General features: G+C 46.7%; 1 protein-coding gene across 2 annotated transcripts; it reads left to right on the top strand.

Annotated features, from left to right (window-relative positions):
* Nucleotides 1-1,015: 1,015 nt before the first annotated feature.
* Nucleotides 1,016-22,574, top strand: Zbtb2 (zinc finger and BTB domain containing 2). Of its 2 annotated transcripts, none has more exons than XM_020176004.2 (3): nucleotides 1,016-1,146; nucleotides 14,557-14,741; nucleotides 19,792-22,574. In XM_020176004.2, the coding sequence occupies exons 2-3, from the start codon at nucleotides 14,569-14,571 to the stop codon at nucleotides 21,161-21,163; spliced, it is 1,545 nt and encodes a 514-aa protein (XP_020031593.2). In that variant the 5' UTR covers nucleotides 1,016-1,146; nucleotides 14,557-14,568; the 3' UTR covers nucleotides 21,164-22,574. The 2 variants fall into 2 exon arrangements, with proteins under 2 accessions (XP_020031593.2, XP_020031592.2); XM_020176003.2 differs by lacking the exon at nucleotides 1,016-1,146 and adding an exon at nucleotides 1,549-1,679.
* The last annotated feature ends 653 nt before the right edge of the window (nucleotides 22,575-23,227 follow it).

The following is a 23,227-nucleotide window of genomic DNA, read 5'->3' on the forward strand; positions in this document are numbered from 1 at the left end:
TGCTTTAAAATCAAAGGGTAATCTGTAAATACTGCCTCCATTTCCTTAAGAATAAAACCTTATCCTAAGTCTTCGAAATCCTAGATATGCAACACAGTAAGTAATTAAACTCATGTCCTTAAAGGACTAAACCGTACAGAGGGAGAAATCCCAGCACAATGACACGATAAACTTTAAAATGTTAAGAGTGACCACCCAAGAACTGTAACCTAACAGAACAGCAACTCTGGAATCCACTCTACCAGCCCCTCAGAGATCACACTTGGCAGGAGGGTAAACTGTTCTTGTACAACACACACCCTACAGACTTTCATTTTTTTGGTACCAAAACTTTGCAAACTAAAATCCAACTGCTGAAATAACCAGCACATCCAAGCCTAAAGGAAGCACGGTCCACCACACTCGCCTAGCCTGAGGAAGCCCCTCGAGAGACAGGACACTCAGGTATCTGCCTCAGTAGACTTTCAATCGCCACCGGTGACAAGTGATCTACCACAGCTCCCGGCTTCGACGGCCCGGACGAAAACTTAACTAAGCCGGGAAGGGACCAGGGAAGAGCCAAGAGATGCCAAGCATCTTCTGACAGCAGCCCCAGCAGTCCTCCCCCGGCAGGCACCGAGCTCTCGGGACCTGTGCTACCTAAACACTTCGTGTCCACACGGGGCTGTGACTCAAGGCCGCAGCCCCAAGAGGTGGAGAGAAGTTTCCTCGCCTCGGCCGCACATGGCTCGCAGAAGTTTGGCTGGAGCAGCGAGCCGAGCCTGGGTGGGAGCGGCAGCCTAGCGAGTGCTGCAGGCGGCGGCGGCGGCGGCGGCAGAGCAGCAGGAGGCGGAGGCGGGCGGGGGGAGGGGAGCGGCTGGGGGGCGGAGGGGCTCTTGCCGCCACTGCTCTCGCCGCCTCTCCCCCCCGGCGGGAGCCGCTCTCAGCCTCTTTGCACTAGTCGCTCCGCTCCCTCGGTCATGTGACCTTAACGTAACCGGACAGGAAAAGCCCCGCCGCCGCCGCCGCCGCCGCGCCGGAGACACCGACCGCGGCGGCAGCAGCAGCAGCAGCCAGAGGCAGAGGCGGCGGCGGGGAGGACAGCACGGCCGAAGCCGCCCAGCGCTGCGTCCTCCACACCCCCCGCCGCAGCAGCACTGGCGACAGGTAAGCGCGCACCGCCTCCACCTCCCGGGGCCGGTGCCCACGTGCCGCCCCCGGCCCGGGCTCCGGGAAGGCGAGGGGGGGCGGGGGCCACCGGAGCTCGCAAACGGTTCCGGCAGCGGCAGTGGCAACAAAGAAGACGAATGACCCCCGTCCCGGGGCTCCGGGTGAAGGCAGGCGGAGGGCCCGGACCACTCGGGACCCGGTTCTGGGAAGCGAGGGCAGGGACGCCCCGCGGGGGCGGGGGCGGCTGCGCCTGGCGCCGGGACTCTGGCCGCCTGACAAAACCATCCCCCGGAGCCAGGCGGCGGCGAGTCGGCGGCGGCTCCATCCGGGGCTTTGCGGGAGGGGGAGGGGACGGAAGCCGAGAGGGCGGGCGGCGGATCGGAGGAGGGAGGGAGGAAGGGGAGGGGGGCGATTCGCGTTCCGTTCCCCGTCGCCGGTCCTTTCCTTGCCGCCGCCACCGCGAAGTGCGTCCGGAGCGGCGGTGGCCGGTGAGCGTCCCGCGCTGGAGCCCTCAGAGGCGGGCCCGTCAGGTGCGTAATCCTCTCGGCGCCCCGCCGCCGCCTCCTGCTGCTGCCGCCGCCGCTGCTTCTTCGGCGGCAAGGCCGCGAGCTGCGGAAGTGGGTTTGGGGGAGGGGAGCGAGGAGGGCGGGGGAGGGGAGGGATCCGGTCCGACCGGAGCAGGCCCGGCCTCTCTGGCGCTTCTCCCAGCTGCAGCGGCTCCTACAGCTGCTGCCGCTACTGCTGCGGCTCCGCCTCCCCGCTCGCGGGCGGGGGCGCGCACGCGCGCTTCCGGCCTCCTCGGGTCTCGCGCTGTCTGCGGCTCTCGCGCGCGCTCATCCCCTCTGCCTGGCAAGGCCATCTCCCCCGCCCCCAGCGCCGGGGCTGTTGCGCCGGCCGGGGCGTCGCGCACGGCGTAGGCGTCGGCATTCTATTAAACTCCGCGGGACTTGGGGCGGGCGCGGGCGCGCGCGCGCACGCGGGATGTGGGGAGCAGCGAGCGTGCGGCACGGCCAGACCGCGTCGCCCCTCCCCTTCCCTCAGCCCTGGGGTGGGGGCGGGGCCGGTGAGACCGGAGGGACCCGGGGACCCTGGCGCTGCACCCCGCCCCACCCCACCCCGGCCGGGCTCCTCCCCAGGGGGCGGGGTGGGCAGCCAGGCGGTTGGGCGGCTCTCTGCGGCTGCCTGGGCGCCGCCTGGGTCGCCCGCTGGGCCCCGGCGGGGGTTGGGCGCGCAGGGCCGGCGGTCTCGGGCTTCCGCCCGACAGGCGATCAGCGGGGCCCGGAGCGGCACCGCGGTTTCTGCCGCCTTGCCCGGGCGGGGGGCCCACGGCTGCACACCCCGCGGGCTCCGAGGAGGAGGGGAAGGGAGCGCGAGGCCGGCTCGGTGCAGCGAACCATTCATTTCAGGACAAGGCTGCATCGAGAAGCAAGGCTTTTGTCGCCTTTAGCTAGTCTTGAATCAGGCCATAATTAAGTAGAGGCAGCACAGCAGGCAGAGTGACTAGGAGAGTGAAAATACTGTTACTGCTACGCCATTTACTGCAAGAATTTCCACCCTAGTACTCCAGATCCTAATTATGCCTCAGGGTTGATAACCGAGCTCTTTGCCTACTTCCCCACCCGCCGCATTGTTCTTCTGCTCTTTCGCCGCACAATGGGTCCGGTTAGAGTGAGTCTGGGTTCATTTTCATAGGCTATTGTTTTACTAAGTAAGACGTGAAGGTCTGGACTGCGGACTCACCGGTGGTCCGCTGGCTGCCCTCTGCTTTCTAGTTGAAACCGTCTACGTAGCCCTGGAAGAAGGTGCATCTATCACTAGCATTTTAGGCTGAGAGGCCCGAAAATTATATTGTAAAATTAGAACTAGGCTGAAGGAGTGGCTCAAGTGATAGAGCGCCTGCCTAGCAAGTATGAAGCCCAAAGTTCAAATCCCAGGACTGCCAAAAAAGTCAGAACTGAGACGTTTTAATCTTCATTTCTGTGATTTATCATAAACCGAAAACAATAGGTAAGGTAGAAATATTTTTGGCATTCTCAAATGTTGTGAATCAGTGGTGGGTATCCAGAGTGTTTTGTGAGCTGTTAGTAAAAGGTAATTCTTAAGAAGAAAGTAACTTAGCACTAATGTTCTTTTGAGCTGGACATTTCTCATTTAATAAATTTCTGGTTTCATATGTTTATATTCTGACCAAAAAACTGATCTTTAATTGAAATCATCCTAGTATCTAAAAATGCAAGAAGGGGGGGGTACTAAGTGCTACCAAATTCAACAGTAGAGGAGTCCATTAAGGAGTGGCATATATAAATCACCCTTAAAACTTAGACCTAGTCAAGAGTGTAAAGATTGCTGCAAACTTGCACCAAGGTATTCCAGCAGCAGAGTCAACAACTAGCCATGTTTTAAGTCACAGAACAAAAGCTGCTGATGACAGCTTTTTTATCTTAAAGGTTACTATGAACTTTGCCCTAACTTCCAAAATTTATACTTTTATAAGATCATATAAAATAAAAATATTTACTCCAGCACCCCATTGGAAGATGCACCTGTAGCCCTGTGATTTCAGGTACCTGTTTGAGAATTACTGAACCAGAGGTAGGGAGTGAAAGAACCCGGCAAGGCTGATTATGTGCATTTGATTTCTTTTTCTTTTTTTTGCGGTGTTGGGGTTTGAACTCGGGCTCATGCTTGCCAGGCAGGTGCTCTACCATTTGAGCCTCTCTACCAGCCCTTGATTTGGATAATCTGCTTTTCACTTGAGGACTGTTCTGCCTTTTCTTACTCTCCCTTGGGGAGAGGTTTTTTTTTTTTTGTCTTTTCTTTTTTGGTGCTGGGATCGAACCCAGGGCCTCACGCATGCTAGGCAAGCGCTGTACCACCGAGCTACATCCCAGCCCTTTACTCTCCCTTGGTACTTCATCCCTAGACCTACTCCCCTTTCCCCGTAAAAACTTTGAAACTTGGCAAGTAGTATGGTGCCAGACTGGCACAGGAAAGGAAGACTGGAAGACCTGCTAATCTGCTGGAGAGTCTTACCATACATTTCAAAATGCAGCTGGCAAAAGGGCATTTATCACGTTTCTGTTTCCTTATGTCCCTTGGTCCTGAATGACCCTGAAAACCTAAAAGGGAGTTGAAAAAAATTTTTTTCTGAGGGGAAAAATAATTGTAAATATTCTAAGCAGTGAGATTGAGAAAAAACCTTTATTCTCAGGTTATAAATTTTATTAGCAAATTATAAGCTGCTAAATAATATTACTTTGATTTGGTAGTAAATAATATTCCACATTTTTATAATGCTAACCATTAAAATGTGGAATGGGGCAGTGGCTTATGCCTATACTCGTAGCTACTAAGGAGGCAGAAATCTGATTGGGAGGATTGAGGTTCAAGACAATCCTTGGCAAAACATCATCAAGACCCCCATCTCAACCAATAGTTGGGTGTGCTGGGACACACCTGTCATCCTAGATATAGGGATGCTTAAACAGGAGGGTGTCCGGCCAGGCAAAAATGCAAAGACCCTACTCCCAAAGATGATTGTGGCCCAGTGCCGGTAGCCACACCCTGGGGGGCTGAGATCAGGAAGATGGTGGCTCCAGGCTAGGTGGGGCAAGTAATTGATGAGACCCTCTATCTCCAAAATAACCAGAGCAAAATGAACTGGAGGTGTAGCTCAAGCGATAAGAGTACCTGCTTTACAAATGTGAAGCCCTGTGTTCAAACCTCAATCCTCCCACCAAAAAAAAAAAAAAAAAATCCCCTCTCCAATAAAACATACAAATATATACACACACCAGGCTGAGCATGCATGTTGTAACCCCAAGACTGAGGCAGGCGGATCATTCTAAGACCTTGTCTCAAAAAAAAAAGAATTTCTTTTCCAACTACATATGTAGGTGAAACCGGATTTTCTTTAAGACTGAAACAAAACAAATACCACATCAGTACATTGGGAAACTCAGTGCACAATCCAGTTGTCTTGAGTTATGAAAATACAAAACGATGCCACTTCTTTGTTTTTGGAAAATTAAATTTTTCATAGAAACGTGTTCTTTGTTAATGTGTAATGGGTTGTTGGAATTGAGTTAGTATTGTTTCTGTTCCTAATAATGGTAAATATCAGTAATTACAATATGTATAAACAAAAGTTCTTTGAGCCTCCAATAATTTTAAAAAGCAACGTGGCCCTAGCACCAAAAGCTTTGGGAAACCCTGCCCTAAAATACTGAAATATGTCATTTAATTAAGGCTTGAACACTATTAGAACTCACCCAGAACTAGACCTGTAGGTGATGGTAATTTCTTCAAATTAATTTTTACAAACGATCATGTACTGTTATAAAAACGGAAGACAATCTCTACCTTGGTGGGTTAGTAGGAAAAGGTCAGATTTTTAAATTTTTTCTGGGTGCGATCATATGTAGATTTCCTTAAAGCTGATTGTAGTATAATGTCTTTAGAATCTCACTCTAATAGCAACTATCTTTATTAGCCATAAATTTCTGACCTGCTTCTACTTGATACCTCAGATGTCATTGTATCTGACCCCAACTTACATTTGGAAATTAAAAACCAATTTAAATGTTAACAGAGGCAAAACATAATTGAAAGGGCATCTCTTTTTACATATGCAGTGCTTTTCAATATGAAAATAAGTGCAATTAGGTTATGCCCCTCCTTCTTCTAGTTACTATGGAAGAGGGTTGAATAAAGAAATGTTAGGAAAAACTTACCTGGGAGGGTTGGAGAGAGGAGGGGAAGGGAATGTGATAGAGGGTTGAACTTGTTCAGGCTACAGAGTGCACATCTGTGGAATTATCACCTTGAAATCCTGTTATACTGTTATGTATGCTAATTTTAAAAAGTTACTGTACTATCAACTAAATAGGATTCATTTCCTACCTTTGAACTGCAATTTTAAAATATATTGAAATTCAAATGACCAGACTCATTGAGGTTTAGTTCATGGGCTCTACAACATTAATTTTTAATAGCACTAATTTAAAAGGCAGTTCTTATCCTGGTAAGTGGTCTAAACCACTTGAAAGAATCCATCCTCCTTGGGAGTAATGCTCCTGGTAGTGAAGTGCCCTGCGCATTACAGTATTCATTTATGCTTTACTTAAATAAAGTCAAGGACTTCAGAGGACCCTTTTAGTGCCCTTGAAGTGGGTAGTCTAAGTGGTGTTTAGTGTGTTGGAGGAGCTGTTATCTCTAGAAAGTGAATCATCAATTCCCAAAAGCTATTTGGGCTTTAGTTCTTATTCCAGAAGTGAAAGAGGAACTTACGTTGTCACAATGTAAAGGGACTGTATCAGTGGCACCTCCCAAGGCTCATCACTGACTGAGGCCCAGCCACTGCTAGCACTTGACCACTAGGGAGACAGTGCTGGAGATTAAAAAAAAAAAAAGCTTTAATAGTCTAAAATATATTTTATATTTGGCTTAGGAAAATGTTTACTTATTTTGACATGAATGTATCTTACAGCCTGTGAATTTTAAGCTCCATTTAACAGTGTTAAATGGTTGGGATTTTTATATAGGTCTTTCGTGCCCTGTCTCATTGTGGGCCCTTTGTGACTAGGATCTGTAAGAAGTTTTAGGAACTATGGAACTGACATGAACTGTGCACCAAGAAACAGGCTTCAGTCCTGACTCATTTGTTCGCCATTCGAACCTCTGCAGCAACAGTAACTTAAGGACACTGCTCCAGAGTCAGGTGGCCTGGCTTCTCTGAAGACCCTCAGGCACCAGTCACTGGACTTCTGAGCCCCAGGCCAGTGTCAGCAGGAGGCCTGGAGGGTGAGCAGTCTCCCAAACCCAGCTGCTCTTCCCCACCAAGCTGGGGTTTTGTGCTGGTCTTCTCAGGTGGAGAGTTCCTACACCCACCCAGCTGTAGGACTAAAAGACTAGGAGTTACTTGGGACTTTGACCTTCCCTACTCTCCCCCACCTCCACCTCCACCTCACCCACTGGCCAGTGCTGTTGATCTTTTATCTTCTAAATATCTAATCCTGCCCAGCCCCTCCTTCTTGGTCCCCACCCACCCCCTCTCTTAGGAGGAATAAAGAGCTCTCTTGCCTGTGCACCTTATGCCTCCTCCTAGCTCAGTTCTGCAGTGCCAGGAGGGCTGGCATAGATCATTACATTGTGGACCTCCCATTGTATTCCATGATGAGAATCCCTTCAGAGGCTTCCCGTTGTTTTAAAGATAATGACCTTAGTCTCCAGCCTGAGTTTGCCTCATTCTCAGTCGCTTTGCCCTTCGGAGTCATGGTAAAACCTGAAGTACCATTCAGAACTTAATGAGTAGCACTGGAAACGCCAGGTAACATTTTTTAATTGAGAAATTCTTCTAAAATATCATACACATTAAATTGAGTATTTTTTAGGTCAGTCAGTCTAGAATAAAAAGAAACAGCTTTCAGTGTTTTTCATTGTGCTAAAAAAAAGAAAAGAAAAAGAAACAGCTTTTATCCCAAATACCCAACTAGTCACGTGCTGAACCATGACTGGAACTCAACACTCTTGCGTTCTCAGAACATCTAGTTATTAGTTTACTTAGCAAACATTAGACATTACTCTGGTCAGCTACTAGGCATGGAGGGTGAAGTAGTGCGTGATAAAGATTCAAGGGAGCTTTCAGGAAGCATCGGGCAGGCTACGTAACTGGCAGGTGATACTGAGATCAGAGAGGCAAATTCGAGCACACACATCCATGTGTGAGCAAACATGGAAGTGTGTGACCACAAGGGTTCTCAGCTCTCAGTGCTCCTGTGTGTCAGTGACCAGCTTCCCTGAAAGAAGCATGTTAGAAGGTCCAGCAGAGGTTCTGCATGGAACCTTCCTGTCCTTGGTGAGTGAAGATGAGGCAGCCAAGTGTGACATTTGGAAAGTAAGATTGGGAACTGTGAACCCTGTAGACTGGAAGGGGCCATAATGATCCCTGTCCTGGGAAAGAAACTGCCACAAGCTTGTCTTAGCTCCTCCAGAAAGGTGAGGTGGCATCATTGTCTCCCAGCCATCTACTCGGATGGAACAACATTTGTTTGTATTTGTGTTTTTGCGTAGCCCAGGCTGGCCTCTGGCTCATGACCCTTCTGCTCTGTCTCCGGAGAGCTGGGATTTACAGGCAGTCGAAGCAGAGTTTTTGGTAATGCTTAGATTTCAGAACAAGCCAGACATTGCTGATCACTTTGAAAAGATCACCCAACTGACAATCTTGTGTCAAGAAAATAATTAGATTAAAAAAACTAAAAGATAACATTTTATGTTGCAGTTTGTTCACAATTAGAAAAAAATTTTCCTGTTCTGAATACAGTGCCAAGTGTCTTTCCTCTGGGAGGACATACTGTGGATTGTATCCTTTCTGCCTATTGATGTGCAAAAGCCCCCGCCCTGTTGGGCCTGTGAATAGCTTCTGTTTGCTGAATGAAAAGAGAGCAACACTGTTGCAGCCCCCAGTGTAGAGGTTTGTTTGTTTTTAGTTAAGTGTGAAATTAAAACTTCTGGAATCCTTCCACTTGGGTCAGCTCTAGAGTCCAGTGTAGAGTTAGTGGTGGTTACCTGGCGAATGGTTTAAGGCCAGAACTGGTGATAGGGAGCGTGAGGTGATGCAGGAAGCCGTTGCCATTGACTTGCAGACTCTGAGAATGAAGGCTGAGTTGAGAGCTCTGGCTTGCTCAAAGGTTGGATGGGGGTGCCTTGCCCCAAGCTGGGGATATAGAACAAGTTTGTGTCCCAGGGTCTCGCTGTCATTTGGAGAAGTAAGTCCAGTGAGGGAGGAAGAAGGAATTTAAGTTGACTTTTTTGTTGTTTTGGGGGTTTTTTGGTGATACTGGGGTTTGAACTCAGGGTCTCATGCTTGCTAAGCAGATGCTGTATCACTTGAGGCACTCTCCCAGCCCTAGGTTTTTTCAAGATAGGGTCTTGTGAACTATTTGCCAGGGGATGACTTTGAGCTACTATCCTTCTGGTCTCCTCCTCCAGAGTAGCTAGGATTACAGGTGCAAGCCACTGGTGCACAGCTTGAGCTCACTTTTACCTAGGTCAGGCTTAAGGTTCCCGAGGTGCCAGGCCAAGGCCACTGAGTCAAAGTGGATGCACTCATCAAATGGACACTTCAGAGAGAAAGAGTGAGTAGCAAGACGAATCCTGGGGGTGGAGTAAGATGCACTAGCGAGAAGTGAGATGCCCCCAGAGAGCAAAGTTGCCTGGATAACAAGGGGTGAGTGTTTATCAAGGAATAATGAAGTGTTTCAATGCCCAGAGAGGGCAGTAAGCTACCTACTAGGGGCCCCACTGAGCCAAACTGCAGTCTGGTGGGTGAGCAGACAGCCATTCCCCCAAGAAGGCACCCTGGTCCTCAGCCTGCACGGTAGGCCATTTTTGGGCAAATTAAGCTCATGGAAGTGAGCTTCCTCCTCATGAGGCCAGGAGGAAAGAGGAGAGGGAGGCTGGAAAAGGCAGTCCTGCCTGCTGAGCCCCTGAGAGTGGGGCTGCCCTGAAGGTTGAGGTGCCCTTCTCCACCTCTCACCCCATCCTCAGGCTAATTCTCATGGAAGGGTCTAGGCCGTTCTTTTTGCCTTTCTCCCTAAGAGATTTTTTTGGTGCTCAGAAACAACTTTTCTTAAATTGATCTGTGTATTTTTCTCCTGTGTGAATTTTGAACATATGACTGGTTCTGTGGTTTTCCTCCTTTATTTTTTTTTTTTTCATTCCTCTTGAAAGCCATGCACATGTGTTCTTCCTTCTACATTTGAGTGCTTCTGTTCAGTGTGATCCTGATCTAAGAGATGTTCCTAGATTGAGGTAGACTCCCTTGAAAAAAGAAACATTCAGTGTTTTTAACCAAGCTTCATTCTTATGACCTGAATAGAACACTTGTTAGTCTGTTTATGGAAAGAGAGAGAACCAAACATTTTGCTGTCACAGACATAATACTGTATATACCCACTGATATAAAAACAAAGTCCTCCAAAGATGCTGGTACGTTTGATGCCATGAAAACATAAAATTGCATACATCAAAACTCTTGGAGTTGGGCGTGTGGTTCAGTGGTTAATCTCTTGTTCAACATGTGGCTTCAGGACCTCAGCACACAAAAATAAAGATCTCTATAAATAAAGTCAAAGGAAGATGAGGATGATCCTAGCAACATATGTGACACCATGCTTATTTTCCTGTGTACAATGGATGTTAAGAAGAAAAGGACAAAGCTCATGAAGAGAGGTACTAAAGGAAATAGAAATGGTCAATTAATATAATGTGCTTCACATCGTCATTAAATTCACACAAAGTAAAAAAGTAATAATAGCAACAATTCCTGAAAAAGTGGTAATGAGCCAGGTGCCAGTGGCTCACGCCTGTAATCCTTAGCCACTCAGGTGGCAGAGATCAGGAGTATTGTGGTTCGAGGCTAGCCTGGACAAATAGTTCACATGGGTGTGGCAGAACATGCTCATAATATGAGCACTGGGGAGGCTGAGACTGGAGGATCAGAGTTGGAGGCCAGTCTGGGCTACATACCAGACTATGAAAGAAGGGAGGGAGTGAGGCCCACACTTCAGTGCAGTGCTTTTTCTGACAAATGAATCTCTAGTTTATCAACTTTATTTTTTGTTTATTTTTATGTGTGTGGTTCTGGGGTTTAGAACGGAGAGCCTTGCGCTTGCTAGGCAGCTAGGCAGGCACCCTACCACTTGAGCTACTCCGAGCCCTTTCAATGAACCCTAGTTTGAATCCCACTTTTTGAACTTACTGGTTCTGTAATCTTGACTAAGCCACCTCTCGTGCCCTTCTCCTCATTTATGAACTTGAAGAGGAGATACCTCAAATATTTCAAATCAGGTAGTGTGAAGTTAAATGAGTGTCATTTAGAAATGAGTGGTTACTGGTAAGCACTCCAGAAGTAATAACCCTGTCATTATCAAGGGATAAATAGTAGCATGGTGTTGAACTTGAGGCTCCTGTGGACCGTGACACCTGAAGGTGTGAGACTCGGAGCTGTCCACATGTAGGCAAGCCTGAGCAGTCAGCCCGCACAGGGCAGCACAGCGCAGTGGGACGCAGCAGTGTGGCTTTTGGTAGCCAGAGGCAGGTTGATAGGATGGAGAAGGACGAGTTCTGACGCTTGAAAAGAGAGCAGCCTCGAAGCTTCTGCTGATGTCCTGGTTAAGGTCAGGGTAGAGTGATGCATCCCTGCAATCCCAGGCTGCCATCGTAAGCCCATGTCTTCTCTGTGTCTCCCCTTCTTCACCCTACTGTTTCACCTCCTCTGTACAGAGGTCCCAGTTTCCCCTTGGGAACATTTTGCAAAACTGTAGTACTATGTATACCACAGGACAATATTGACCTTGACACCATCCTGCTGAAAACATTTCTATATCCACAAGAATTCCTCAGAGCCTGGTACCAGTGGCTCACGCCTGTAATCCTAGCAAAGATCAGGAGGATCGCGGTTCAAAGCCAACTCTGGGCAAATAGTTCATGAGACCCTATCTCGAAAATATCCGTCACATTAAAAAGGGCTGGCAGAGTGGCTCAAGCAGTAAAAGCACCTCCCTAGCAAGCACGAGGCCTTGAGTTCAAACCCTAGTGCGACCAAAAAAAAAAAAAAAGGATCCCTCAGGTTGCCTTTTGGTAGTCACCTCCTTCTGCTTCCCCTCCCCTGCCATTGCAAATCTGTTCTTCATTGCTATAATTTCCAAGAATATTATATCACAGGAATCACACACTATGTAACCTTTATGGATTGGCCTTCATCTCTGAGCATAATTCACCCAACTTATTGTATTTGTCAGTAGTTCATTGCTTTTCCATCATTGTTTTGAGACAGGATCTCACTCTGCCCAGGCTGACCTTGAATTCAAGACCCTCCTGCCAGGGCCTCCTGAGTGCTAGAATTACAGGCATGTACCACCATGACCACTACTATGGTTCATATTCATGTGACTGAGAGGATTTCCACAGTAGGAATACACCCCAGGGTGTGTATTCAATCACTGAAGGACACCTGGATCATTGCTAGTTTTTCTTACTATTGGGAGTAAAGCTGCAGTGCACTTGAATGTGCAGGTTTTTATGTGAACCTAGGTTTTCATTTCGCTGAAATAAATGTCCGGGGCTATGTGGTAGTGACATGTTTTGTTTTTAAAGAAGCTGCTCTTTCAACTCTAACATTCCCATCAACAATGTACGAGTGATCCAGTTTCCCCATATTCTCACCAGCACTTGGTGTTGTGACTATTTTTTATTTCAGTCATCCTGACAGGTATATAGTGACATGATGGTTTTAATTTACGTTTCCTAATCTTTAGCATCCTCTTAACAGCTAAAGCTGTTCGTTTTGATGAGGGCCATATATCACTCTCTCCTTAAGGATTCTACCTTTGATATCAAGTATAGGAACTCTTTGTTTTGTTTTGTTTCATTTTTAAGTGTAGGAACTCACTGCTTAGTCCTAGTACCCTACAATTTTCTTCCAAAAGTTTTGTGCTTTTGTGTTTTACTTTTAAGCCCATGATACATTTTTAGTTCATTTGTGTATAAAGGATGAGACAGGTCATGGTTATTTCTGTCTTTTTACCTACCTCCATCCTTCCTTTCCTCTCTCCCTCCCTCCCGTCTTGCTTAAGAAGTCCAGCTGGTTCAGCACCATTTGTTGAGAAGGTTTTGCTTTCTCCACTGAGTTGCTTTTGTGCTCTTATCAACAATCAGATGTTCGACTTTACCTAGATCTACTTCTGGGCTCCCTGTTCTCTTGCGTCAGTTTGCATGCCTGTCTCTACCAACACCGCCATTGAGTTCTGTACCAATACAATACATCTTGAAATTGGGTAGACTCATTTTTCCCACTTTATGGTTCTTTTCTAAAACTGGTTTTGCTATTCTAGTTTTTTGTCCTTTACATTTGGAATAATCTTGCCTGTATCTACAAAAAAAAAAATCTTCCTGGGATTTTGATGGGAATTGTGTTATCCTTCTATCAACTTGGAAGATTGCTGCCTCTATTGAGTCTTACTATACATAAACATGGTGTCTGTCCATTTATTTAAATCTTTGATTTCATTCATCAGCGATTTGTAGTTTTTCACATACAAGTCTTACATGTTTTGTTACATTTATACCTATGTATTTCATTTTTGAGTGACCGTAAATGTATTTTGGGGGCAGAGCAGTACTGTAGTTTGAATTCAGGGCGTCACACTTGCTAGTCAGGCACTCTACCACTTGGGCTACTAGGCCAGCTAATTTCAATGTCTGCATGTTCATTGCTAATATATAGAATTACACTTGGGTTTTTTGTGTGCTTATCTTGTAGGCTTATGGCTTATGACCTTGTCAAACTCGTTTGTTAGTTCTCTGAGGTTGTTTTTTTTTTTTAATAGATTCCTTGGGATTCTCTACCTTCTAATCATGTCATCTGCAAACATGGACAGTTTTGTTTCTCTCCTGTCTTTTACCTTTATTTTCTTTCCTGATTCATTGTACCTCTGAATGCTTCCGATGCTATGTTATAGAGAGAGCAGACTTCTTTGCCTTGTTCCCAGTCTTAGGGAAAAAGCATCCACTCTTCCTCACCATAAAGTACAACAGTGATCTATGTGTAGTGGGTTTTTTGTTGTTGTTTTTGGTTTTGGGGGATTTTTTTGTTTCTATGGTGGGGATTGAACTCAGAGTCTCCAGCTTTCCCTGAAAGTGCTGTACCACTTGAGCCATGCCCTCAATCCTGTTAGTCTTTTATAAATGCTGTTTAGCTGTAGAAAAGGAACATTTGAGAAATTTGATGAACCAGGTAATATCACTACTGTGAATAGATTCAGACTACGGTAGTTTGCTAGGTGCTGTGTGTGAGTAGTGGAAATCATAGAATTTGAAGTTCATTTCCAGGTGGAAGGCCTGGGGCAAATTACTTACACAGCTGAAAGCCTATTTTCTCCTCCTCCAAAGGGAAGACTAGACCCAATCCTAGTGGATTTGTCAGCGTTGTATCAGTGGCCCATTCAAGCGGAGGAGCTGGAAAAGACAGAATTTTACCCTGCGTTGCTTTGATTCCACCCAGCACTTTAATTGACCTGTGGAAATTTAGACAAATTCTGATGGCTCTTTAGAATTTGCACTGGGGTCTTTAAAAGACTAAGTGGTCCAGAATACTTGCAGTATCAAGGACTTGAAGGTAGACTCTCTGGGTTGTGACCTGGCATCTCCGCCATCTCCGAAGCCTGAGCAAATGCCACAGCCCCTTGAGGGCCAAATGAATCCTACACATACCATGCTTAGTTAGCAGTGCCTGACACATTAGCTGTGCCCATGTGTGAGTTAAGATTGGTACTATTGGTAGCTATAAGAGGACACATTCTTATTTGTGAATCACCTTTCTTAAAAATAAAATTGTTTACTTTGCAGATTTTTAAAAAAATGGATTTGACCAACCATGGACTTATTCTACTGCAGCAGTTAAACGCTCAGCGAGAGTTTGGTTTCCTGTGTGACTGCACGGTTGCAATCGGCGATGTGTACTTCAAGGCACACAAATCAGTTCTTGCTTCATTCTCCAATTACTTTAAGATGTTGTTTGTCCATCAGACCAGGTAACTAAAGTGGGTGATAATACCTAATGACTGTCGAATTCTTCCCCCCCTAGCCCCGGGTCCCTCTTCCCCCAACCCACTCTTTGCCTTCATCCACCCATAAGTCTCTCTGCCTCCACCTAGGCTCCTAGGTGCCCAGTTCCCTTGTGACCAAACCTGTCCTCTACCTTTGGCCTCTTGGTTTCTCATGCCTTCAGTAGCACTTGAGAATCACCAGACTTGCCTGCAATGCACAGCCCCTCCTGCTCCAGATTGCCTCGCTGGGTGTCACTTACGTGGATGGGATTGGCAGGAGCGGTCCTTTACAGACTCAGCCACAGACCTCCAGGGCCTCCTGTCAGTAAAGCGTGGATCCGCCTTTGCTCCTGCAGCCCCGGTCCCCGAGTAACCTGCTGACTTTCAATACTTGTCCTTGTCTCCTCCTCTAATGAGAAGCTTGAGGACACAGATTCCCCCAGTTTCCCTCTTTTCTGTACTAAGACACTTGCTCATCCATCTACCCTCAGTGTCTTAGAGACAAGAGCCTCCTGGGGTCTAAGGAAATGATGTGCCTCCCCCTCACAGCTCTCAATTTTTATTTTGCACTCTATTTTATACTTTTCATCCTTCCTTCCCTCACCCCAAGCCCTACACCCGCTAAGACAATGGGGACTTCCTTGACTTTGTCACTGCCCTAAGGCTCTATTCTCTATTTTACTATGGAAGCTCTTACACCTCTGTCCCTGTGTGCACTCTCCTCATCCCACATTCTTCCTGTCCATTTGCACTGTGGTTTACCCCCAGCACTCCACTGCAGACCTGTCTCCAAGGTCACCCTCCCCAAACCACTGCCTTCTCAGGCTCACCCTGTCCTTGCAGCACTTGCTGCTGTGTGCTTCCTGCTGCAGCAGCTGTCACCCACACTGGAACTGGCCGCCTCACTCTTCTGCCCTCTGCCCTGGACCTCCTGAGCTCTGGTCTCAAGCCCTCTTCACTCTCCTCGCACACTCCTGTGGAGGCCCATCTTCTGCGGAGGTCTTGCCTTTGTTGCTGGAAACTTGCATTTATAGTTCTGGCCTCCATCTTTCTGTCTCCAGAGCCTTGTTCCTGAGCCCCCAGGCTGCCTGCTGGTCATTTGAGCTGGCCCCTGCTTCACTGTTTATTTCATCAGGCACAGTCACAAGCCTTTTCCCTGATGGCCCCCTATTTTCTTCTCTTCCCAGCTGAAATTCTCTTACAAATCATTTTTTATCACTCCTCAGATCATATTTTCTTTAGAATACCTTTCACATTTGTCCTTTTCTCCTTTCTCCCATTTTCTAATCATTTATTTCCACATCACAGTTTGATTAATATTCCTCCATGCTTTGATCATAGCGTGCCTTTGATCAGAATCCAAAAGAACACTCACTACAATACCGCAGTGATTCTCATGCCCTTCATTCTGTCATTCAGGGCCCCACAGGCTTGGAGCCTGACCCTCTAGCCTCATTGCCTGGATCCCTCTGGAACACCCCGCCCAGTTCAGCTTGACCTTGCTGCCTTGTGGCTTTCTTACCTGATCTACCCCTTGCTGGTGTTCTGCCCATTCCCTAAGTCTCAGTTCTCACAGCCCTCTGCTTGCCCCTTCTGTAGTCAAGTGGACAGAGTAATTAAAAGTGAGCCCTTCTTTTCTCACGGGTCACAGCACTTTATTTGTGTCACTTAAAAGAGCTCTACGTTTTCCCCAAATTGTTATTTGTTTGCTTACCTTCCCTCCTTGTTTGTAAGTTTCTTGAGAGCAGAAACTAGGTTTTACAAGTATTTGTGGACCCCACAAGAGTATATCTGAGGCGTGTGTGTATGATAGAAAAGCCACTTGATAAACATCTGGAGGAACAGAGGGGACAGTGATGGGATTTCAGCCTTAATGGCAAGGACAGGTTTTTGTCCTGCAGCACTAAGAATGCACCCTTTAAACTGGTTGGGAGGCAGAAGCAGGAGGATCACAAGTTGGAGGCCCATCTGGGCTGCCTAGCAAGACTGTGTCAAAAAAATGCACCCTTTATCTTCATTGTGTTAGAGCTTTGTACTTAGTCTCAGTACAGTAAATTAAATAACTCTATAAAGGAAAAGATTCTAATTTTAGGAATAAAAGAAAAGAATCTAATGGACTTTTGTTAATTAGAAACTCCGCTTAAATGTAAGGGCGTGAATGAATGTCTTTGTAACAAGGGAAGGGGTCTTTACCAGTAGTAATGCACCAAAGGTGGCACGGGCCACTTGGGCAGCCTCCTGGTGGCCAGCATTGTGCACATCCACATGCAGGACTCAAGCTCACTGAGGCAAACACTGGCCGGAGAGTGGGGGCATGTTTTTAAGCGAGAACACAGCCATGTCTGAGACAGAGAGCAGGACTGGAATCTTCAAGTTTAGTTAGATGGTATTTTATGTCCTGTAGTTACCACTAGATGGCTCTACCTTTTGTCTCAGACTTTTAGCTCCCAAAAATAAAAGCACTAAAGGATAGAGAGGCCTTGCTCAGCATTATCTTAAAATTCTAGAGAAGGAAAAATTGAACCTGAGAATTATACGGAAGGACTTGTATGTGCACTAATACTTTTTTCACTTTTTCTTGCATAAAAGTGTTCTGTCAAGCAGATATGTGCAGATAACATTTGATGGAATGACTCTGGGAAGTGCCCAGAGTCCTGCCCCCACTGAGCTGAGAGGTTAAGAGAGGAGGCCAAGCTGCTGGGGAGTAAAAGCAGTCAAGGGTGGTGGTGACTGGAATGTGATGGAAGGAACTTTAAAAACTCCACCTATTTTTCTAAATGTGTATGTACACATATGCTTCTGCTTTTTAAAAAAAAAATTTTGTTAATTTTTTTAAATAAACAAACCAAAATAAATTGGTGCCTGGAGTCCTCCCTGGGCTCTAGGGCACTGGCTGTGACCTAGGAACTTAACTGCTTTCCTCCCCATGGGCTTAGCCAATTCTGCCTGGTTTGAGAGCCCTTCTCTTCCCAGGCCTAGCAAAAGTGTGGAATGTGGACTCCATAGCTCCTTCCTGTCTTTTCCATCAGGAACTGTACCTAAGTTATCTAAAAACTTTGAGAGGTATATTGTCAAGTAAGTTCACAAGCAATAGACAGGACAACCTATCCCGTGGGAGAATTACAAAACCCACATGAAGGATTTTCTGCTAGGTAGGCCTTTTCATGGATGCTAAGAAACAAAGCCACCTTTGGATTCCTCCCTTCCCCTTAGGCAGGGAGGGGAGAAGAGTAGGGGGCTCCCTAATTCTCCCTCCTTTTCTCCTGAGGACCAGGTCCCCCTGAGGACCACAGGTCCTATGGACCTGCTAGTCTGGGGTAATTTGCATCTCTGAAGGCCTAGAGTTTCCCAGGCCTCTTCCAGAGCCTGGGGGTCTGGCAGTCCCTTCTTCACCTGGAGTTGATTATTTACATTACTGAAGTCCTCTTCCCCACACGGAATCCCTGAAGCTTTGTTCTGACTATTGGATTCCCCCACAGTATCTAAACGTGTTATATACCACTCATAGTATTGATGGAACTCATCTTGTGCTGAAAAGAAAAACCACCTGTATTTGCATTCCCATTGCAGGGGTGTAAGTGACCTAAGGGAATATAAAAGACTCCAAGGAAAGACAGGAGCAGCTGTGCCTTTTTTTAAAAGAAATGGAAATAGTTATCCTCTTCCCTTTGTTCTGTTACTCTTGCTTTTCACTCTTTAGCCTCCATATTTCCATAGTCAAACAACATTTTCCTGGTGATTGATTTGTGTTTGTATACCTTCTTCACTGTTAAAATTGCTGTGTTGTTTTCCTTTTTTTTCCTGGTGGCACTGGGGCTTGAACTCAGGGCCTTGCACCTGCTAGGCAGGCACTCTTCCATTCCAGTCACACCTCCAGCCCTTTTTTTTTTTATTTTGTCTTTAGTTTCTCACAACTGTCCTTTTTATAAAATAGATTAAAATGTTAAATTTAGAAGAATACGATATGCTGTTAGTATTTTATTAGATTGAGAAATACCTGTTTAAACAATGAAGGGGAACAACCAAAGAGAGTTACAGTACCAAGAAGTTGTATAATTAAAAGATTATTATAAATTCTACAGCAATTCAAGGATGCTGTCTAAAAATGCATTGTCTCTGGAAGGTTTGCGCTCTGGGTGATGACATGTGCCTCACCATGTGTAGCTACATATCTTTGGTTTCCAGTGATGCATTAGAACTCCTGTCGTTACTGCTGGTCTGCAGAGTCCGTTCCTTCTGGTACTGGTGCTTGCTCAGGATGACCATGTTTCTGAAGAGTCTAAAAGCTAGAAAACTAGCTGTGCCACCTAGCACACTAGGTGCCTCTGATAAATCACTTAGCCTTTAGGACCTCCAGTTCCCTACTGTCAAATGGGAATCACCAACCATTAGCTCCCTTGTATCTCCCGCACAGGGTGCTTGTACTGCCCTGAAGGATCTTGGTATGGCCTAGATTCAAATCCCACTCCCACCACTCACCAGCTCTGGTATTGAGCAAGGCATTGCACCTCTGAGCCTTGACCCTACGTGTAAAATTGGTGGGTTGGTGGCAGTTAGATGGCAGAGTGGCTGTATAGCTCCACGGCAGATGATACCGATGAGTGTGCTGTCCCCAGCTAGCAGCACCAGGACCGTGGCAGGCCTTGCCTGTTCTCCCCACCTCTTGCCATGCCTCAGCCTTCATGCTGAAGAGAGTCGCATAGCTCCGGGAGCTGTGTGCACAGTTTTGGCATGGTGCTCTTAGACACCATTATGCTAGCCAGCTACCCTGTGTCATCTTCTAGATGAAGACCTCTCTAGTCAGATAGGTTGTTTGACTTACCTTAAAAGATTTGTTGACCTCTGGATTGGATCAGTAAAGACCCAGGCTTTTAACTCAAAGCTTGGCCTGGCCAGTGAATCCAGCAGTCAGAAACAAGAGATGTTCTTGTTTCATTTGTTTTCCAGGGTCCAATTTTTTTTCTTTTTCAGGCTTTTGTCGTTTGAGACATAGATTGATGTTCACTCACAGGTTTTTTTTGCTCGTTTCTTCCAGCGAGTGTGTCCGTTTGAAGCCCACTGACATCCAGCCCGATATTTTCAGCTATCTCCTGCACCTGATGTACACAGGCAAGATGGCACCGCAACTGATCGATCCTGTCCGATTGGAGCAAGGGATCAAGTTTCTGCATGCATACCCGCTAATCCAGGAAGCCAGCCTCGCCAGCCAGGGCACCTTCTCCCATCCTGACCAAGTCTTCCCTCTGGCCTCTTCCTTGTACGGCATTCAGATCGCAGATCACCAGTTGAGACAAGCCACCAAGATGGCCTCAGCACCTGACAAACTTGGGCGGGAACCCAGGCCACAGGCCTCCAGGATGAGCCAGGAACAGGTGCCAGAGGCCTCGCAGCTGTCCCAGCTGACTCCAAACCTGGCCCAGGTGAATCGGACAAATCTGACCCCCGCAGACCCCCTGCAGACTTCGTTGTCTCCCGAACTCGTCTCCACTCCCGTTCCTCCCCCACCTCCCGGGGAGGAGACCAACCTAGAGGCCTCCTCCTCTGACGAGCAGCCTGCAACCCTCACCATCGCCCATGTCAAGCCGAGCATCATGAAGAGGAATGGAAGCTTTCCCAAGTACTATGCTTGCCACCTGTGCGGACGGCGCTTCACCCTGCGGAGCAGCTTGCGGGAACACCTGCAGATCCACACAGGAGTCCCTTTCCCCTCCAGCCAGCAGGGAGAGAACCGCGTGCCCCTGTCTCTCTGCAGCAATGCAGCCGACCTGGGCAAAGATGCCATGGAAGTGCCTGAAGCCGGCATGATCAGCGACAGCGAGCTGCAGCACATCTCAGACTCCCCAATCATAGACGGGCAGCAGCAGTCGGAAACCCCGCCCCCCTCGGACATTGCTGACATTGACAACCTGGAGCAGGCGGACCAGGAGAGGGAGGTGAAGCGGCGGAAGTACGAGTGCACAATTTGTGGACGCAAATTCATCCAGAAAAGCCACTGGAGGGAGCACATGTACATCCACACCGGCAAGCCTTTCAAATGCAGCACTTGTGACAAGAGCTTCTGCAGGGCCAACCAGGCCGCCCGCCATGTGTGCCTCAACCAGAGCATCGACACCTACACCGTGGTGGACAAACAGACTCTGGAACTCTGCACATTCGAGGAAGGAAGTCAGATGGACAACATGTTGGTGCAAACCAACAAACCTTACAAATGCAACTTGTGTGACAAAACCTTCTCCACCCCCAGCGAGGTTGTCAAACATTCATGCCAAAACCAAAACTCGGACGTTTTCGCCCTAGACGAGGGCCGGTCCATCCTCCTGGGCAGTGGGGACTCAGAAGTCACGGGACCTGACCATCCGGTGTTAGCTTCCATCAAAAAGGAACAGGAAACTGTGTTACTAGACTGAATGTTACTTGTCTTTTTAAAAACTGTCATTTTTACAAAAATGCTCTCCCTTCTCCCAATTCAAAACCGTAGTTCTCTGTGGCATGACACAAACAGGGCCCTGTTCCCTTCTCCTCTTCCCTTCTCCCCAGCCCCACTTCTGTAAAGGCCTTGTGCGTTATAAACCTGGAATCTATTTACATTAATTCAGGGGCTGTTGGAAAGATAATGGTCAGTAGTACTTATAAACTTAATAGGTTTTGAGAAGTTTTAAGAGTATTTAAAAGCATACTTGGAACTAATTAAGGGTATATAACAAAACAAAACAACTAGAATATAATTTGATAAGCTAAAATTATGACTTTCCCTGGGTAATAAGTCTTCCTTGTCAGAAAAACAATGTCAGAAAATACAGCATGTTTCTTAGAGAGAAAGCTGGGCTCTGTACTATGCAAAAATCTAGAAAGTGTGGGGAAACTTTAAACCCAAGAAAATGTTTTTAGTATTTATCCTCAAGGTGTCTTATTTCAGAATGTATCCTTTGAGATTATGTGCAGTTAAGAAAAATCACTAGGTAAGAAAGCTACTGTAACAAAACACAGAAGAGACAAAGTGATAATGTGACGGCAATCTTAATTTTGGGGTAACCACAACAAGCTGTGAGCTTGTGTGTGCGAGAGGAAGCGTGGACACCTGCTGTAAACAGGTGAGTCAGTGCGCATGCCTTATCTAACTGCTGGCTTCTTTCCAGGTTCAACAACAAGATGCTGTGTTTTAGTTTCTGACAAGTGTGTTGTTTCAAAAACTCAGACTTACAAATACTATTCTGTAGATTGTCTTTCTGAGCAGAAAATGATGTGCTGTTCTCTAGCAGGTGCCAGTGGTAAACTTGTTTTCATACCACCCAGCTGTCCTTAAATCAGTGTGTGTCACAGGGAGAGGACTAGAGGAGCGTGCATCCTACATTGGAAGTTGTGAGAAGATGTAACTCCAGTGACTGTAAGTCAGTGCTGATAGTTCACTAGCACCATGCATTGAAGCATCAAAATGACAACGAGAAATCAGGACAAAAAAATCTAATTGCTGTTTGGGGAAAAAGAAAAAGCTTGATTTTCATGTGTGTTCTTCAGTTTATTTTTTTTTTCAACACCTGAAATTTTCTCCACTGGCCTAAAAGCAGTAAAAGTTGTCCGTTAATCTTCCCTTAGGCCAATAAGAGAAGGGTGTTACAGGACAAAGTAGGAGCCAGAAGTAAGGACTGAAGGGGAAAGGGAAGGGGAGAATAGTTATAGCTATACAGTATGTATATGTTAAAACCTGAATATCCTGTCATCCTATTGTATGTATAGTTGAGTTCTCAGATTTGTAAGTTTTTATACATCCTTTCATTGAATAAACATTCAATTAAATGGCATGTGATTTTTATCTGTATATTTGTTACTCAAATGGATGCTGGAAAGGGGAATGGAGAGCATTGCGTTAGGGGTCATTTTCTGGCTCTATCATCTGTCTGGTGGAATTCGGGCGATTCCAGTCCTAAGTGGAGGATTCCACATCGTCAACTGAATGAGTCGGTGAGTGATTGCATTGGGCTATGAAATTGCAGGAATCAAATGAGTGGGCTCTGTGAAGATGCTGGGAGCAGTCAAAGGTTGACCAGGGATGGGCGGAAACACCATCTTAACAACTTTCTGTACAGAAGGAAAAGGCCAGGAAGTGCTTGCCTAAAGATGTCACATAATAAAAAGAGCCTTATACCAAGCTAACGTCCCTATCTGAAAGAGTAATTCAGGTTACGCCCTGCACATGACCCCTGTGAAGCCACAAAAGGATTCAAGATGCAGCTAAAAGGCAGGGTACTGGAGACCAGAAAATCCCAGGAATCACAAGTGCAAGGCTGAGGGCAAGATGTCAGTCATGCCTAGTACAGCTCGATAGTTGGCAGAGCGGGAAGAGCAGGCACTGTGTGCATCTATTAGTCCTTTGTGGTAAGCAGTGACTTTTAGCACCAGCTTGTGGCCACCTTCACAGAAGCAGGCCTGCAAAACTCCATCTCCCTCCCAAAATGAAGAAAAGAGCTCAGTAG

The sequence above is a fragment of the Castor canadensis genome, chromosome 1, assembly GCF_047511655.1.
Source record: "Castor canadensis chromosome 1, mCasCan1.hap1v2, whole genome shotgun sequence".
Classification (NCBI taxonomy): Eukaryota; Metazoa; Chordata; class Mammalia; order Rodentia; family Castoridae; genus Castor; species Castor canadensis.

Coding starts and splice junctions, on each gene's coding strand:
- Zbtb2 (XM_020176004.2), top strand. CDS start 14,569: ATGGATTTGACCAACCATGGACTTATTCTACTGCAGCAGTTAAACGCT. Junction 14,742..19,791: donor TTGTTTGTCCATCAGACCAG/GTAACTAAAGTG, acceptor CGTTTCTTCCAG/CGAGTGTGTCCGTTTGAAGC.